Source organism: Carettochelys insculpta, chromosome 1 (genome assembly GCF_033958435.1).
Source record: "Carettochelys insculpta isolate YL-2023 chromosome 1, ASM3395843v1, whole genome shotgun sequence".
In the NCBI taxonomy this organism is placed as follows: domain Eukaryota; kingdom Metazoa; phylum Chordata; order Testudines; family Carettochelyidae; genus Carettochelys; species Carettochelys insculpta.
In genome coordinates, this window is record NC_134137.1 from 221,644,913 (window position 1) to 221,664,616 (window position 19,704).

At 45.1% G+C, this 19,704-nt stretch overlaps 1 protein-coding gene across 1 annotated transcript in view; it reads right to left on the reverse strand.

Moving 5' to 3' along the window:
• Window positions 1-19,704, reverse strand: part of CFAP44 (cilia and flagella associated protein 44) — a 117,657-nt gene that overhangs the window by 73,076 nt on the left and 24,877 nt on the right. The window contains exons 5-13 of the mRNA XM_074983552.1: window positions 16,666-16,782; window positions 15,519-15,690; window positions 13,614-13,776; window positions 11,864-11,966; window positions 11,350-11,566; window positions 4,541-4,655; window positions 4,036-4,200; window positions 1,251-1,406; window positions 801-848 (exon numbers count right to left, since the gene is read on the reverse strand). Of these exons, the coding sequence (XP_074839653.1) occupies window positions 801-848; window positions 1,251-1,406; window positions 4,036-4,200; window positions 4,541-4,655; window positions 11,350-11,566; window positions 11,864-11,966; window positions 13,614-13,776; window positions 15,519-15,690; window positions 16,666-16,782 (1,256 nt within the window). The remainder of the gene's footprint in view (window positions 1-800; window positions 849-1,250; window positions 1,407-4,035; window positions 4,201-4,540; window positions 4,656-11,349; window positions 11,567-11,863; window positions 11,967-13,613; window positions 13,777-15,518; window positions 15,691-16,665; window positions 16,783-19,704) is intronic.

Sequence of the window (19,704 nt, forward strand, 5' to 3'; positions counted from 1 at the left end):
AGATGTTCAACTTGCATTAGCAGCTCTGATATTAACTTCCCACATTATTGTCTGTCAATTCACACCACCTGAGAATCATGCCACTTTAAGCTCCAGTTTGACAGTCAGCATTTGAGGGACCCAAAATCAATAGCTACTTCTGAAAGTCATATTTTTTGCTGTGTCCATCTATCTGTTTGCTCAGGTAAGGTTCTACCATGTTCCCTCCCCATCACTGTGCTGGCCCCAGCCCCTCCCCCACCCAATGTGGGGCCCGGCCCAGCCCAGCCCCCTCCAAAGGGCAACCCACCCTGAAATGTGACAGCCTCAGCCCCTCCCCTGGGCAGCACAGGGCCTGGCCCATCCCCCTGATGGAAGTTTCCATGCACTGTGACAGCCCCATCCCCCTCCCTGGCCAGTGCTGGGCCCAGTGCAACCTCCCAACAGAGCCTTCCCCACCACCACCGCCACAATGTACCAGGCCCAGCCCCTTCCCTGGCCAGTGCAGGGCCCGACCCAGCCCCCACAACAGAGCCCACACTCCACACCAGCTCCAGCCCCTCCTTCACCCAGTGCAGGGCCCAGACCATACATTTTGGATCTGTATTATAAGTTTCTGTCTAGAACTTTCTTCCAGCCCAACTTCTGCTTGGAAGAGGACCTGCAACAGCGCCTCTAGTACTGACTAACTGTAATCATTAAAGCAGTGAAGATAAACCATACAGAAATGCCTGAAAATAATACTAAACCCTCAGCTGGTCAAAAATTGGATGGCATGGTATGGCCACACAATAAGGATGGGTAGAAATAAAAAAACTTACGACATTTGAAAAACTCAGATCAAGCTTCCAGATGGCTCCATTGGAATCCTAAAGAAATACATATTTAATACCTGAATGTTCTTTCAAATTAAGATTAAAATAGCACCAATTCCTGTAATGCCTTACAAATATTCTAGGTAAGAAACTCAAAATTATCTGAAAGAAACGCAATTTAGTCTTTGTAGAATCAGATGTCAGTTTCACCTGGTGATGAACAGGGCAATGAAGCCTGTCTATAACAATTCTAAGTTATCCTATTCTTGTGTAGCTCCTGCTCTTGAAGCCAGAAGAGAGACACCAATGTTATTCTACTCTAAAAAAAAATCTACGAAAAGACAAGATACCTACAAGTAAAAAAGAAATAGATTGCAGATTTCTTCTGGAATGCATCACCACATGCTTCATCCAATCTTGCTCCACAGAGCTGATTAGTATGTAAATATATCTTACCTGAGCATACCAAATAGGCTGTCCCAGATCATGAATTTTTGTGATGGAGCTCAAATTGACATTCTTGCCAACTAGAAGTTCATTCATATGCTCCATCTCGAATAGTCCCGTATCATCCACAGAATCAGCCGCATCTATCGTTTCGAAGTCCCAGACCTTCAAGGGGTTGGAAGTGAAAAGAACAGCCCTCCTCAATACACATGCCAGCACATCTCACACACAATGGCAGTATATTTCAAAATAATAGCCACTATTTCGAAATAACTTTGCTAGTGTCCACACAATGCAAATAATTTCAAAATAGTGGTTGGCTTATTTCAAATTAGCACCACAAAGAATAGCTCCTGTTTCAAAATAAGAACTGTGTAGACAGGGAATAGAGACTATTTTGAAATAAGCCATAATGTATTCAATGTTCTATTACAAAATAGCTGAGGGTTATTTTGAAACGCATTTTGTGTGTAGGAGTATTATTTCAAAACAAACTATTCTGAAAAATCTCTTCTGGAACAGCTTATTTTGAAATAATGCTTGTGTGTAAACATACTCTGTGGTTACAGTTGCATTACAGCGCTCTGTCAACAGAAGTCACTGTCAGAAGAGATTTCTCAACAAAACTTCTGTCAGAGTGCAGCCACACACAAAAGCCATTGGGAAGAGCCCCTGGCTCTGTTAACAGAGCAGCTGGACTACCTGGCTGCTGTCTTGACAAAACAGGCACCCAGAAGCACAGCAGACAGGGCTGCCCATTGTTCTGGATGCCCTCTCTGCTGAGAGAAGGCCCCTCCAGAGCATCCACACAGCTTTTTCGTTGACAGAATCTGTCAACAGCAGCTATATGCCCCATGGCTGAGAGGCAGAATGCTGCCGGCGAAATTGCTTAGTAGACCAAATGTATTTTGTGTGTGGATGTTCCACCAGTTTTGTCGAAAAACCAGTTTTGTGGGCAAAACTCCCTAGTGTAACCATAGCTTAAATGTGTTTAATGGTCTCAATTCAATTCCTAGAAGACAATTACCCATATCTCAAATAGTTAATTACAATTGGCACTACTTAGGAACTATGGGCCGTGTCTACACTAGCCCCAAGATTTGAAATGGCCATGCAAATGGCCATTTCGAAGTTTACTAATGAAGCACTGAAATGCATATTCAGCGCTTCATTAGCATGCGGGCAGACGCAGCACTTCGAAATTGACGCGCCTCGCCACCACGCGGCTCATGCTGACGGGGATCCTTTTTGAAAGGACCCCGCCTACTTCGAAGTCCCCTTATTCCCATCTGCTCATGGGAATAAGGGGACTTCGAAGTAGGCGGGGTCCTTTCGAAAAGGAGCCCCATCAGGACGAGCTGCGCGGCTGCGAGGCGCATCAATTTCGAAGTGCCGCGGCCGCCCACATGCTAATGAAGCGCTGAATATGTATTTCAGCGCTTCATTAGTAAACTTCAAATTGGCCATTTGCATGGCCATTTTGCAGTTTGGGGCTAGTGTAGACACGGCCATGAAGAGTAAAACTGTCTCCTAGAGGCTGTCCCAACTGAAGCAATGTGGAAGGACAGAGTAAGAAAGCTTGAACCTCCAATGCCTGCTCTGTGCATAAAGAGCAAATTTTAATTTCCAGATCTGCCAGACCACCCTTTCACCAGTATGACATTGGCATAAAGGAAACCACCAATATAAAAATCAAGCAAAAAAAAAATCAATAACCTCACCTGAAACTTTTCCCCGCACAACTGCAACCATAGCCTATAATTACTATAACTGAAAGATTAGATGAAAAAAATGCTTTTTTCCCCACTTTGTTTATTTTGACCATTCACCAGTACTTTGCCTACGATCAGTTTCCCAATTGTTTGGACCATTCAGGCAGCAACAGAGAAAAATGTAAAACAAAAACCAAATAAAAACAATAAATAAAAACCTAAAAACTGACAAGCAGAAGCAGATATAGACTCTGAGGCTGTGTCTAGATTGACGAGAACTGTTGGCAAAAGATACACAAAGGCATTGCACAATTTGTGTATCTTCTGCCAACAATTCTGTCAGGAGAGGCTTTCCTGACATTTGGCCCATCCACATGGGCCAAATGTTGGGAAAAGCCCGCTGCTGACACACCCTTTCTTCCATATAGAATGAGGATGACCAGGATGTCGGCAGAAGGCTCCCAACACAGCAGAGGTCTCCCAGCAGAAGCCTGAAATCTGGAAATAGCTTCAGTCTACCTTGAAATCATTTTTAAAAATTGTTTTGATTTTAAGCTGAGGATGTCCCAGTATTAATTTTCTTCGATAAATAGGGGTTTGTTGCTCAATTGACATAGATACATCCTTAAGTGAAAATGACAGAGGTGCTAGCTAATTACACAGCTACCTTGAGGGTTCACATGATCAGAATTCAATTTCAAGCACCACTGTGGTTTATCCTTTGATATAGTATGTAACAAGGCCTGAAAATGACTAATGGAAACCCAAGCTACACCTTAAAAAAAAAAGAATGAAAATAAAACTTGTTAAAAAAAATCACTGAAATTGATTTTGAACTATTAGTGGAAAAAGGGGATTTCTGTAACAATAATAGACGCAGAAAGTTAATTAAAAGTTGTCTGATCTATTGGGTCTTACCCAGTTTCTTCTCAAAATTCATTCTCATTGATCATGGATAGAAATTCCTTCAGTAAACTACTCCCAATACTAAATGTGGGCTAACAATCACCTCCTTTGCCAACTGGTAACAAGGCTCTGTACACCAAGTATGCATTCAGACTATTAGAAGAAAAAATACTCACCCTAATGTAGCCATCTCCTCCAACAGTGACTAGCTCTCCCTCATCCAGAACTAACTGATTAACTGGGCCATTGTGACAGGGTCTATGTCCTGTTCGACAGAGCTCTACTTTTATGAGGCCTCCTTCCCAAAGCAGCAAGTTGCCCCATTCAGACCCAGAGATAACCTTCATGCAGGTGAAAAGAAATAAATGAGAGTTATATCAATGTGCAGATATCGGAGACTGGTGAATATCTTGGCTCACTGCAGCTTTTACTTTAAATTAAGAAAATTCATGAGTCTGAGAATCACAATAATAATGGCTAGTTTTAAACTGTTTAAAAAAGTCAGTTTATCGCCAGTTAATGTCAATATTAGGTTATTACACCTGTATATTTCATTATGCATAGAAGGTCTAATTCAAAACATTCAGATGTGAATGGGAAGATTTCCACTGACTTCAATGGACCTTTGATTAGTCCCAGAGAGGAAGAAAGAGTGAATGAATATAACTGTTTTCTACTCACCTTTCCATCTGGCAGCTCCACATACCCTACAATGTCAGTCACAGCTGTTTTTCCAAATCTGCCCAATTCGCCCTGTAGCTTGAGCCCAGTGAAAGTATGGGCCATCTTCCAGAACCTGAGTACAAAAAATATAGCCTTCTGGGTTACACCTGAGATACAGTATTTTCTAGACACTATCTCAGGCTCTAAAGTGATTGTATCATGACTATCTCCAATTTGTGGTCTCCTCATTTTAATTACTTTTAAATGTAGGTGTTTTTAAAAATTAGATAAAATGTTTTGTAACAGAGAGGGAGCCGTGCTAGTCTATACACTATCAAAACAAAAAGCAGTCAAGTAGCACTTTAAAGACTAGCAAAATTAGTTTATTAGGTGAGCTTTCATGGGACGGACCCACTTCTTGGTCTGAAGAAGTGGGTCTGTCCCACGAAAGCTCACCTAATAAACTAATTTTGCTAGTCTTTAAAGTGCTACTTGACTGCTTTTTGTTTTGATAAGATGTTTTGCGCAGAATGAAGCTATCTAGGGTTCTTTGTTGTTTTTGTGGGTTTTTTGTTTCTTGTTTTGTTTTTTTGGATGTGGAGTGGGACTGAAATTCCCCAACACACTTGGGTACTACAAGATGACTAGATCACCAAATCCACCTTGGTACCAGTAAGGAGTCTATCACACATCCCCACCATTCACCCCCTAAAAACAACTGTCCTCCTCCTACTTCCATGAGAAACCTAAAAAATATGCACTGGGGAATATTTAAATAGATTCTACATTAATTTATATATCTATCTTGCAATAGGTCTATATTTACCTGGGTAAGCATACTTTTCTGTCCAGCTGGTCTCCAATGTAGGATGGAGAACAACAAGAAGTCTTGTGGCACCTTATAGACTAACAGATATTTTGGAGCATAAGCTTTCATGGGAAAAGACCTGCTTCATCAGATGCATGAGTGTGGGGTGGTTTCAGAGGGGTATTTAAAGAGTGGGGTCCCAGTAAGCGGGAGGGCCAGAGCTGACAAGGTCTATTCATCAAGGTGGAAATGGCCCAGTGTCAACAGTTGTTACCAAGAGAGGAAAAAACAAGTTATATCAGACAGGGGGATGTGAGCCTTTGTCAGAGTCTAATGGGTATGTTCATCTTTCAAAATGTAGGATGTTCACCTTTCGAAACCCTGTGGATAACTTCTCCACTGGATTCCATTTTTTGTAACTCAATGGACTTCAGTGTGACTACTTTAATCTAAGCAAGCCAGAATCTAGCCCTGTATTTCCAAAGTTACTTCTAACAAAGCATGCTGAAATGTTACGTAGATATAGAAGTAACTCAGGATGAATGCATAAAAGACAAATTATCATCTCCTATTTCATTTAGAGATGGTCAAAGTTTGTGGTACAATATATGGATCAGGATCCAGATTATATTTAGGCCAGGTCTTGGAACCATGCTGGTGTTTTGAAACAGAGCATCCACACACAGCAGCAGGGACGGGAGAAAGCGATATAATCGGAAATGGCCGGCATCCTGGCCGCCATGCTGCAGTGGCTCTGGGTGGCCACCAGAATAGTCACCCTCCTGGATGCCATCCTCAGGATGCAACATCCCCAGCCAGTCCCTCGGGTCATCCACTGACTGTGGCGCTTCCCCACAAGCAGTGACTGGTGGGACCAGCTGGTCCTGGAAGACTGGGGCGATGACCGGTGGCTACAGAACTTCAGGATGACCAAGGGGACATTCCTGGAGCTGTGCCACTGGCTCACCCCAGTCCTCCAGCACCAGGACACACACCTGAGTCCAGCACTCCTCCTGCTCAAAACGGTGACCATCGTCCTGTGGAAGCTGGCCACCCCAGACAGTTACTGATCCATCAGCCACCAGTTTGGGGTGGGCAAAGCCACCATTGGGGGCCATCCTCATCGAGGTAAGCCATGCCCAGCTCACACCTAGACTGCATGCAGGGGGCAGCCTGGCGACAGGCACCATCGGGACAAGGGTGGGCACCCTGGGCACAGGGGTGGGGATGGGCGTGGGCACAGATGGGCAAGCCACACCCCACCCCATGCTCACAAGCTCGCCCCCCCCGATGCCGTGCAGGTCATCTGGGCAATCAGCAAGGTGCTCCTGAGGCAGCTGGTTCGCATCAGGGACCTGGATGATGCCCTCCGAGGATTCCTGGAGCTGGGCTTCCCCAACTGCTTCAGGGCCCTGGATGGCACCCACATTGCCATCCGAGCCCTGGAGCACAGCCGCGGGGCCTATGTGAATTGCAAGGGCTACCACTCAGTGGTCCTGCAGGCCCTGATCAATGCCAATGGCTGGTTGGAGGACATCTACATGGGCTGGTCCAGCCATGTCCACTACGCGAGGGTCTTCAGGAACTCAGGGCTGGAACATCGTATGGCCGACGGGACCTTCATCCCCCAGCGGGAGCTCCCCATCAGGGACACGACAATGTTGCCCTACATCATGGCAGATGCAGCCTATCCCCTGCAGGCCTGGCTGATGCGGCCATACACAGGACAGATCCAGCCGAGCCAGGACCTTTTTAAATGAGCATCTGAACTGCACCTGGAACCCCGTGGAACGGGCATTCGGCCGCCTTAAGGGGCATTTTCAATGCCTCTACACCAGGCTGGAGGTGGGCCTCCCCAGCATCCCAGCAGTGGTTGGGGCCTGTTGCACCCTCCACAACCTGGTGGAGGTGAAACACAAGCCCTATATGCAGGGGTGGGCTGCCGAGACAGGACACGGGTACGAACAGCCCCCTGCTGCCCCATGCCACCAGGCCCAGCAGGACGGGGTGCCTGTAAGGGAGGCCCTGCACCAGGCCTTTGAGCGGTGGCCACAGTAACCCTTGCACACGCACCCCCACCTGCACCCTGCGCACATGCACACCCACCAGCACACACACACAGGGGAGACAGGGTAAACCATAAAAATAAACTGTTTACTATGAAAAAACTGTGCCCCTCATTATCTAGGGGGAACTATATACACGGGAGGGGGAGGGTGAACGGAGAGAACTATATACATGGGAGGGTGAACGGGGAGCTGGGGTGGGAGGCCTCATCCCTCCACAGGGCTTGATTGCCAGGAGCCCTGTCGTCCACGCCCACCCCTTCCTCCCGTGTCCAGGGGCCCTGCTGGGGCCAGTGGCACAGGGAGGTAGGAGCACAGCTCGGGGGTGGTCCCTGCCCCAGTGCTGGGCTCGGCACGGGGGGGACAGGGCTCAGCCTCCATCTGGCCAGCCCTGGCCAGCATGATGTGGGCCAGGCAGATGAAGGTGGCTGGCGGGAGGTGTGGAGGGAACAGGGCCTGCAGGTCGGCCTCCTCGGAGGGAGGTGTTGTGGGGAAGGCAGGGGGACGTGGGATTGGGGCCGGGGGGGGCCGCTGGTAGGGGATGCATGGGCAAGGGGGGTGTGGGGGATGGCAGGGGGGCGATGGGGGGTGTGGGTGCGGCAGCGACCCATGATGGAGCAGCAGCAGCAGCAGCAGGGGCCAGGTGGCCAACCACAGCCTGGGTGAGGGTGTCCAGGCTGGACGCCACCCGGTCCCATGCCTGCCGCTCCATAGCAAGCCACTCCTGCACAATGCCCGTAAGCTCCCTGAGGGCAGCCATGTGGGCCGTGTCCCCTGCCTCCTCCTCCCCAGCCTGGTGGCGCTGGCGGATGGACCAGTGGTGGCCCTGCACTGGCCCTGCCCGAGGCCTGAGCCACTCCCCGTTGACGGTGGGGCTCCCACGGCCTGGCACAGGGCTGGTCCAGCTGCGGGAGTGGTAGAGACAAAAGGGGAGAGGAACGGGCGATAAGTCCCAGTGAGGGACCCCCTGAACAAACCCTCGTCCCTTCCACCCCCTTCCAGTGGTCCTGCAGGGACTGCACCTGGGGTTCCCCATCTGGGTAGCAGGAGCGCTGGCTCTCCTCTGTCTCCCTCAGTCCCTCCGTGGCCTGGCAGCCCGTGGTACTGAAGTGTGGTGCTGGGTGCCACACTTCAGCCCTGTGAGGCCGGGGCAGTGGGGCCTTCTGGCCTACCCGTGCCCTGGGGCTGATGTCCCTGTGGGTGGGCTGCAGCCACCAGCACGCATGGTGCATACCTGTGGGTCCCCCAGGAATTCGGGTGAGGCGTGGTCGGAGGGGTCAGGCTGGATGGACCTGAAGGGACGTCGATGACGAGTGCCCCCTCGCTCAAGCCCTCATCATCGCTGGTGCCCTGGATCTGTCAGGGGCGCCTATGAGTGGCCAGTGGTCTGGGCTGGTCTTCCCCATCGGTCCCCCTCTCCTTCAGCTTGGTCGGGGGGTCGGCGGTGTCCAGGTACATGGAGAGGGGTCCCACCTCCTTGGGCCCAAGGAGGCGGTCGAGTTCTTGGAAGTGGGGGCAGCTGGTGGGCGCTGTCCCTGACCGCCCAGCCGTGTCCCAAGCCGAGCAGTATGCCTCCCAGAGGTCCTTGACCTTGGACCTCACGTGGTCTGGGGTCTGGATGGGGTGACCCCAGCCGGTGAGGCCCTTTTCCAGGCACTCGAATGCCATGACGTTCCGGCGCCGGACCCCCATCTGCTGCAGGACCTCTTCATCTTCCCACAGGGCAAGGAGGTCCTGCCGCTCAGCCTCTGTCCAGGAGGGGGCCCGATGTTTGGGGGGCTGGCTCCCCTCCTGGGAGAACTCCCCCTAGTCCCTGGATGGCCCCTGGAATGGACAGGAGTCCCGGCTCCTGGCCATGGTGCCAGAGGTGCTGTGGCCTCCCCCGGCTCTTCACGGCTGAAAGCTGTGTGAGCAACAGCGTGGGCTCCCTGCTGCCTGCACACCCTCAGCTTCCTGCCTGAGGGCTTCTGGGAGCCTGCATGCTGAAAGGCGGACGGAATCTGGAGTCATAGAGCTCTGCTTGTGCTGTGAGTGGCGCCGCTGTCTGCCAGCCGATTGCCGCCATGGAGGAACCACTCTTTTGAAAGTACGTGCCGCGGAGCGTCTACACTTGCACTCTTTCAAAATTCTCTTTTGAAAGAGGACGCTTTTCCCATCACAGGAACGGAGGACCAGCTTCAAAAGAACAGGGGAGTTCTTTCAAAGTTAATTTCGAAAGAGCGCCATGTCAGTGTAGACCTTCCGTAGCTTCTTTCGAAAGAACTTGGTGTTCTGATCATAATTTCAAATGTACTTGCTAGTGTAGACGTACCCTATCAGGGCTAGAGAACAAATAAAAATTTTATGGCACTAAAATATTTCAAGCTGCTTTAATGGCCTTTTAGCAAAAAATAGCTGGAAAAATCTCATGCAGTTCTGACCATATCCAATTTAGATGTTGACAATAAACCCTTTCTTGGCTTTGATCCAAACTGGAATCAAATTGCAAGTATGGGTTCAGATCTAGAGATTTTTATTTGACTCCTTTTTAAAATTCAAAGGTATTTGGATACAATCATTATTGGCATTATGTGTATTGCAGTACCATCTGTGTCATCTACCAGGCTCCATTGTGCTTGATACTATACAAATAAAACAAAAAGATGGTTCCTATCCCCAAAGAACAAAATATTTTGGTACATTTTTAAATTACAATAGGAACACCAATTTACTTATAAAACAATCTATCTTAAAGACCTTTCACAAGCCTCAAAGAATTTTTTTAGAGCTTTTCCTTTTTGGTGGTTTCATGGACTGTTTTCACTATGATTTGCAATTAGTTCCTAAAACTGACCAGCCAGTGTAAGTCTACTTCACAAAGCCAAAGGAGGTGTTAGAAGTAAGGAGCAGAGAAGAGATGTGCTGCCACAACAGCTAGAACAGAGATTAATGCAAAATATTTCTTATAAATAGTTCTCCCTACTCCCAACGCACTTGTAAACGTCAACAGTAGAGCAGTTCATTGGGCATTTCACCAAACCATATAAGAAATGACAAAATTCATTACTGTCAGGTTGATTAAGCACTGGAATAAATTTCCTAAGGAGTCTGTGGAATCTCTGTTACTGGGAGTTTTAAAGAACAAGTTAGACAGACGCCTGTCAGGGATGGTTTAGATTAGGGGTGTCCAACACATGGCAGGCAGGCCAGAATCCAGCCCTCAGAGCCTTTACATCTGCCCAGCAGTGGTGTCATTTTGAAAGCCAGCTGGGGGGCTCTGAGGCTCATGTGGCTCTTTAAGGAGCAATTTGCGGCTCCACCTGTCTGCCATTGCCACCGCCGGCTCCTCTTCTGACTCCCTGCCTTCCCCTGCCGTGCTGAAAGAAGACAACTCAATTTAATTGGTTTAACATCCGGCAGGAAGGAGATTTAAACCTGGGGACCAGGCAAGGTGGCAATTTGGGGCTGTGAGGGGTTAAGCCTGGGGGTGGAGGGCAGCAGATTGAAGCTGAGAGGAATTAAGCCTAGGGGTGAGTAGGTGGTTTGGGCCTGCGAGGGGTTAACCTTGGACATGGGTGGGGCAGTTTGAGGATGTGAGGGGTTAAGCCTGGGGGGTTGGGGTTATTTTGTGTCCAGCCCCTGAAACATGTGGCCCCTGATGAAAAAAGGTTGGCCTACCTCAGTGCAGGGGACTGGAATAGACCTCTTCAAGATCAAGATCCCTTCCAGTCCTACATTTCTATAGTTCCTATGATCTCTTTTGGAAAGCAGAGATGTCAAAATATTCAGCTACATGAGCAATATGACTGGCTGAATCATCTTAAGATCTTTATCATTTCCACTATTTGTATTGCTAAGCAGAATAATGTTCCCCAGTGTTGTGCACCTGTTAATCATATCCATATTAGTCAATCACCTTGCAAGTTTCATGACTTTTTGAGGTACTGACTATTAGTTGATGTTAGTGAACCTACTTTATGTGTCCTGCTCCAGATGTGGTGAGTTGTTCTTCATTTTCAGGAGAGAATGTGACCTTATAAACATCCTGAGAAAAAGCCTTTGACCTCAGCACAATCTTTTCCTGTTTCCAGTCCCAGATTGTCAACATGTAGTCAGGGCTGCTCCCAACACTGGCGAGTAGTGTTCCATAATGGTTAAAATCAGCAAATGCATAAGCTTCCTCAGTCCCACCTGGAAGGACAGAGGATCACAAAGAAATTAAAAACACAATCAATAAGATAAGTTGCTTAGCTCAGTTCTTATTATTTGGCTAGTGGTGAAGGAGAGTCAGCCAACAGTTGACTGGACTATTTTCCACATACTTAAGAGTACACAGACAACCACTTACGATCAGTTTTTGGTATCTGATTTTCAAGTACCAAAAGACTGTATAATTAGTAAAAAATCTATAATGCAACCTTATTTCACTTGGTGGAGTCCATAAACTCTGCTCTATCCATGTCCAACTGAAGTGTACTTTTAACCTACCTCGGAGTATTCTGTATGGCTTTAGTGATGGGAACTCATAGATGATGATGTTTGGCTTCCACCCTTTTTCTCCTACCACATAATACTGTTTACTAGGGTGCACCTACAAAAAGCATACAGTGTTACATACTCTGATATCTCTTCTGGCTGTCTTCAATTAACTATCAAGTTGTATACCAGCACACACGTTGCAGAACCATGACAAAAATTGTGGAACCAAGAAATAATTTGTATTTATCCTGCAACTTTGATCAGTTCTTCTGCACTCATGTCCCTGATCCTCTCCCCTAGATAGCATTTAGAGCACTAATAGTGTTGTAATATTGGAGAATAGGGACAAACTTAGCAACTGCATATTCAGGGGCTGTTCTGAAGTAGTGGAGTTCAGTGAGTAACGAATTTTTTTCCGGTTCTGAGGTCAAATCAAAAACAAAAACCGAAGAGCATTGTTTTGAGATGAACATAAGGTTTTCTTTTACCCTTTTAATGTTTCTAAACTTCGAAGTAAACCTAATTTTGAAACTAAGTCAGAATAGTTCCTTTCAGAATGTTAAAACTGTTTTAACTCTCATTTTTATTCAGCCAAAACTATTTGCCAGATTTGACCCAGGCTGAAAAATAACTTCACTCAGCGGAAAAATGCACTTTAGATCAAATAATTAATTTTCCCAAATAACAAATATAACCCAACTCCAAGCAGGACTTGTAAATGATATGCTGTAGTTCTTCAAGAAGTGTTGATTGCAACATAAAACAATATAGGGCTAGATTTTGATAGCCTTGCTTACTTGGAATTGTATCAATAATCCAACAGGACTATTTGTCGAATAAGATGGTAATAATAAATTTTTCATAATCTGGCTCACAAAGAATAGCTTGCTACAGTGAAACTGGAAAACATTTTTACTTCATTTACCTATATATTTGAAATTTCAAAGCAGAAACAACATTTAACTAATATTAACTTTAATTAGGATAGTTAATGTACTGAACACAACCAGTTAAACTACATCCAGAGCATTTTAATAAATAAAATTTTAATATAAAAAATGAAGCCCAGTTGGCTCATGTCAGTTCTTGAAAGTACCTTGTTAGTATTGCCTGCAACATGGACCTATTTACGATATGCACCTGTTTTTCTCTGTTAAATAAGTAGTTCTGTGTGGTACACCTTGAGAGAGTGCCCCTGGTCACACAACTGAGCTTACTGACCTTTCCTTTCAACCCTTTAAATCAATACCACTGTTTCAGCTAAGTTCATATAGTCAGGTAAGTATGGAAATATTCTATCAAACAGCTGAAACCTCCAAATTGCTTCACTACTGCAGTAAACTTTTTGATATCCAGCAACCCCAGGACCAGGAGGTTGCCAGATATGTAAATATGCTGGATGTGTGGGAGGTTTCAATATGCTCTGGATGCCATGGCATGAGGAGCTGTTCTGGGCAGCACTGCTCATGGCCACGTTGCAGCACAAGGAGATGCTCTGGGCAGCTTGGCATGAGAAACTGCTTGGCCGTGACGCAACGTAACAAGCTGCTTGGTGCAAGGAGCTGCGTCACACAGGGAGCGACGCTGGGTAGTGTGTGGCACCTCTCTGGGCAGGAGAGTGGAGGAGCCACCAGCCGCACCATAAAGCCAGTTAACAGAGAAGTCCAGTTATTTGAATGCCGATTAAAAGAGAGTTTACGGTATAAGTTTTAAACTCTAGAAAGGGACCTTCTTCCTAAAGAAGGGAATAAATCTGTACCGTGATCACACCAATTCCACCACCACTGCTACTACGCAGGTAACGCTGATATTTGGTTTTCAGGTCCAAGAGCACCAGCTGGTTGCCTGCTACATAAAGGAGTGTTTGGCTATCTAGGAGCTGCAGGTTTGCCCTTTTGGTGCAGTCATAACCAAAAGAATGTCTATCAGCAGCTTGTTAAGGAAAAGCATTGATCCTAGACCTTGAGGGTTGTCTCTTCTAGATAATAATAAAGATATCAAGATTAAAACTAGAGTAAATTGAGGTGGAAACACTGGGTTGGGTGGCTGTTACTCTGTCGGTCCAGCTTTGGTTTGTTTTAAGAGTACAGCCCTGGTCAAGTTAAAACTTATCAAGGTATTACAAATAAATGGGAAAAATATAAATGAAATATTTAAAAAATTATGCATCATCCCTCCAACTCCATGCTGGACTCCATTTTTATGGCCTATACTGATCTGTAGAGCTCTTCAAAAATCCACATTCCTTTGTCGTAATGGTCTCTTTAAAATAGAATAAATTGATCAGATTAAAAAGTGCACTGCATGCAAGAAAGAGAACGAAGGCAATGTCTCCAGGTGTTCTACATGGAGCATTTTTCACATTAAGTGATCGTGTACACCTTGCTGGTGCACACCAAAAGATCTCTCATATACTTCAACATAGTGAACCTTTGCAGGGTCTATGTTAAATGCACTAGAAAACTTTTGGTGTGCATCAGCAGAGTCTACACAACCAAATAACATGCAACACATCAGCAGGTTTTGCAAATCAGATCCCAAGCAGTACACATTATTGTTCAGTGTGGACAAGCTCTCCAGCTCGCTCCCTCTGTCACTCTGAAGCCTGGTCTACATTACAGTCATGTAAATGTAAGGCAGATTATGTTGACTTAATTCTGTAAGCATCTATACTAAAACATAGGTCCCACCAATGTAATTTTTCTACTCCACCAACTTAGTACTCCACCTCCTTGAGAGGCATAGCATTTAAGTTGATGCACTTATGCCACCACAATGTCAGTGTAGACACTGAATTGCTTACACTGACTTTCTGCTATTGAGAAATCATCCAAAAGTGACCCGTGCTGGCAGTTAAATGGATGCAAGTACTCCTGGTGAGGACAGGCACTGCTGACTCAAGTAGCATGTGTGGATGTATAAAAACAATTCAATTACTCCAGCAGTTATGAATTAATATACATTAGGTCAACTTAATCTTTTAGTGTAGACTTGAGCTGATGAGGAGAGAGACAAAGATGGTTTCTCAAAGCAACTCCACTGAATTTGATGGAAAGCCATCTGTGCATCGGAAAAATTATACATTCTTCCCTGCCCCTGCCTTACACTTAGATGACATAATATACTAAATCTGTTTACTGGTGCTGAGTAGCTGTTCTACTCCATTGATTCACATATAGGGGTACAAGGCCAAGGACCCACACACTTTCTATCCATTTCCTACTCACTGTCCAGTGAGAGAAAACTGGGCACGTAGCTCCTGATCAGTCCTTTGCATTCCAGACATGATGTGTGGAACGGTAACTTGACTCTAAAGGACGAAGAGGAGAGGGGAAGGAGTTCTTACTCTCCCATGATCCCCTGCATGGCTGCATTTGGTTAGGCCAAAATCTGGTGTTATGGAATTCCTCCTGGTAATAAGCACTGTCTGGCATTATGCAGTGACAAGATAAAGTTTCAATATTTATGTTTAAATTCACCTCAGAAACATAATAGGCTTTGATTCTGATCTCTCCCTCTTCAGTTCTACACCATTGTAACCTCACTGATTTCATTGTAAGTTCTTCTGATTTTACAGTACAGGTGTGAGATCAAAGTCAGGCATGACTAATTTTGTATAAGTAAACCCCAGTTTTAAGTCTACACAAATGCTGGAAGAGGATACTTGAGAGTGAGAAGGTGAATTGGTATCCCAGAGTCTGATGTCACAAAGGGCTGCGAGCACAAATCTTCATAGTTATAGAAGAAGGTTTCTGAGATTTTCCTCTCCAGTTTCTCTGGCTTTTTTTCTTCCTCTGGAGGTTCTTCAATATCTTCCTCCTGCTCCTCTTCTTCCTCTGTGTTTAGAAATGGTGACACAAAGAAGAGCTTTAATCAGATTGGCATTTCCACCTCTCTCTTAACTGCAAAAGTGAAGTATTCATGAACTCCTCCCTTCTTCCAAAGAAATAATGTGAACTCCAGTATAGTAAAACACAACTGATATCTTTGTATTATGAAGCATATCCTGCGAATAGCTTCTAGAGAATAATAGCATGCATGTACCTCTCTAGGTTCAAAAACACCAGGTTCTAAATAACTAAGATAAGAATATTTTGAAAATTCACTGCTCTGTACAACTGGCACCTTCTGTCCTTGTTTGGAACATAAGCGATCTTTACAGACTTTAAACTTAAAGCTACTGGGACAGTTTTATTCAAATCTAAATATTTAAATCCCAGTTGGATTTAGAAAGAAGCCAAGTTTGAAGCTTTTTTCTTCAGCAGATCTTTAGCGGATATTATGTTGACTAATCAGTATAGATGTGCAGCACTTTGCTCCTTCACATGAGCATGTTGCCATGGAGATATTAATTGGCAGCTTTGCTAGCACAATGTGTTGCTCTGTCTACATAGTTCTTTACTGGAGTTTAGGGCATTGAATAGAAACTGTCTGCTGGAATTACAGTCTGTTATAAACATGTGACTCAGGTTCTATTCCTCAACTTATGTCATCTCCGTCAATTGTTGTGGTTTTAGAGTTACATTATCTTTTTCAGTAACATGTTATTTCTTAATGTTATCACATAATGCACCACAACAACCAACCAAGGGGGCAGGGTCTATGCAGAGGAAAGTAAAATGGGCTGCACGATAAGAAAAGTGATGTGAACAACTGAAAAAGCAGAGAAAAATAACTGTTTTTCTAATCTCTGTCAGCTATAGCAGCTTTAGATGTTACTTCTGACAATAGTGAGCAAACAAAAGAAATTTCAGGATGCAATGCAATTTTTAAATTAATGTATATACCTTTTAAGCAGAGACAATACTTACGAGTACTGCTGCCATCTGACTCAGCACCTTCCACTCGCCTCTTTACTTCTTCTGTCTGCCCCTCTGGAATTGATGGTACCTCATCTTTACCTGGTAGTTCCTTTGAAGGTCTTTCATCTGCAGAGGAAAATTGGGACAATTTTCACTTCTTTAGCATTAAAACATGGTATATTTCTCTACCTTGCTCTCACACTCCATATTTGGACAATGCAATATTCACAGTCTTGGAGCATTAAATTTTTTTCTATCCTACAATGGATTTCTTGCTCATACAGAGTTAATTTCACTATTTAAAACTGATTTAGGACTTAAGGAGAGGAGCACATCCTGGAAAAGAAAACTACATTAACAGAAGGAATGAACTGAAGAACCAAGAGAGTGTGCCAAAGTTCTAACAAAAGACTATGCAAAGAATCACAATAGACTCAGTGCACTGAATGGTGGTGTAAATATGCTGTTTATAACATACTGAAATGAAAAATGGAAGCTGTACCCAAAACATCCAGACAAGCCTGTGAAGAATGAAAGTAGTAATCTATGCAATGATTGAAGCAGGCTGAATGAGTTGACACTCTCAAGACTATGTAATCCAAAGCAACAAGAAAGGCACCAAAAGATAAAAATTAAAGAAATGTATTACAGTTCTAACTGGAGAAGCTATTCTCAGAAGGACAGATTGTTGGAGGACAGACAGTGGGTCAGGAGAGATTTGGAGAAGCAACCACTGAGGGCAGTACACAGCTTCTTCAGGGAGAACTATCATGGACCACTGATAAAAAGGAAAAAGCAGTCAAGTAGCACTTTAAAGACTACCAAAATAGTTTATTAGGTGAGCTTTCGTGGGACAGATCTACTTCTTCAGACCATAGCCAGACCAGAACAGACTCAATATTTAAGACACAGAAAACCAAAAACAGTAAGCAAGGAGGACAAATCAGAAAAAGATAATCAAGGTGAGCAAATCAGAGAGTGGAGGGGTGGGAGGGAAGATCAAGAATTAGATTGAGCCAAGTATGCAGACGAGCCCCTATAGTGACTCAGAAAGTTCCCATCGTGATTTAAACCATGTGTTAATGTGCCGAATTTGAATATAAAAGTCAGCTCGTCCACTTCTCTCTCTAAAACAGAGCGATAATTTCTCTTCAGTAACACACATACCTTTAGGTCATTGACAGAATGCCCCATTCCATTAAAATGTTGACTAACTGGTTTGTGGATCTGTAGTGTTTTGAAGTCTGTCTTGTGCCCGTTGACCCTTTGTCTAAGGGAGTTAGAAGTCTGTCCAACATACAAAGCATCTGGGCATTGTTGGCACATGATGGCATATATGATGTTAGTAGAGGAGCATGAGAAAGTGCCCGTGATTCTGTGAGTAACGTGGTTAGGTCCAGTGATGGTATTTCCAGAGAAGATATGTGGACAAAGCTGGCAGCGGGCTTTGTTGCAGGGAAAGGTTCCAGGACTGTTGTTCCTGGGGTATAGGCTGTGGCTGTTAGTAAGGATCCTCATGAGGATGGGAGGTTGTCTGTAGGAGAGAACAGGCATGTCACCCAGGGCCTTCTGGAGTGTAGCATCCTGATTAAGAATAGGTTGTAGGTCTTTAATAATTCGTTGCAGTGGTCTGAGTTGCGGGCTGTAGGTGATGACCAGTGGTGTTCTGTTCTTGGCTTTTTGGGCCGATCTTGGAGCAGCTGGTCTCTGGGTATGCGTCTGGCCCTGTCGATTTGTTTTTTTACTTCTCCTGGTGGGTAATTCAGGTTTATGAATATTTGGTAAAGTTCTTGTAGTTTGTGGTCTCTGTCAGTTGGATCAGAGCAAATGCGATTGTACCTAAGAGCTTGACTGTAAACAATGGATCTAGTCACATGTGCAGGATGGAAACTAGAAGGGTGTAGATAAGTATAGCGATCAGTAGGTTTTGGGTACAGTGTGGTACTGATCAGGCCATCCTTGATTAGTACTGTAGTGTCCAGGAAACGTATCTCTTGCATGTTGTAATCGAGGCATAAGTTGATGGTGGGGTATAGATTGTTAAAGTCTCTGTGGAATTCTTCTAGAGCCTCTGTACCATGGGTCCAAATCATAAAGATGTCATCAATGTATCCTAAGTAGAGGAGTGGTAATAGGGGACGAGAGCTGAGGAATCGTTGTTCCAGGTCAGCCATAAATATATTAGCATATTGTGGGGCCATGCGGGTGTGCCCATAGCAGTTCCACTAATCTGGAGGTATCAATTGTCCCCAAAACGGAAATGACTGTGGGTGAAAACAAAGTTACAGAGGTCAGACACCAGATTGGCTGTGGTGGCACCAGGGATGGTGTTCCTGTCTCAAAAATAACCAAGACATCATAATCAAACCAGCTGACAAAGGGGGTGCTGTTGTCATCCTGAATAAGTCAGACTATGAACAGGAGGCAGCCAGACAACTCTCCAACACCACATTTTACAGACCTCTCTCTGCTGATCCCACTTTGGATTTCCAAAGGAAATTACAACAACTACTGAAGGAACTCCCTGCTGCTACTTGGGACCTCATTAACTCAGACACACCATCTGAGCCGCAGCCTGGATTATTCTATTTACTTCCCAAAATCCACAAACCTGGAAACCCTGGACACCCTATCATTTCAGGTATTGGCACCCTTACCACCGGACTATCCAGTTACGTGGACTCCCTCCTCAAACCCTATGCCACCAACACTCCCAGCTATATCCGAGATACCACCGACTTCCTGAGGAAATTACAAAACATCGGAAAAGTTCCTGATAACGCCATCCTTGCCACAATGGATGTAGAGGCTCTGTACACTAATATTCCACATAAAGACGGATTACAAGCAATCAGGAACACCATCCCTGATGCCACCACAGCCAATCTGGTGTCTGACCTCTGTAACTTTGTTTTCACACACAATCATTTCCGTTTTGGGGACAATTTATACCTCCAGATTAGTGGAACTGCTATGGGCACACCCGCATGGCCCCACAATATGCTAATATATTTATGGCTGACCTGGAACAACGATTCCTCAGCTCTC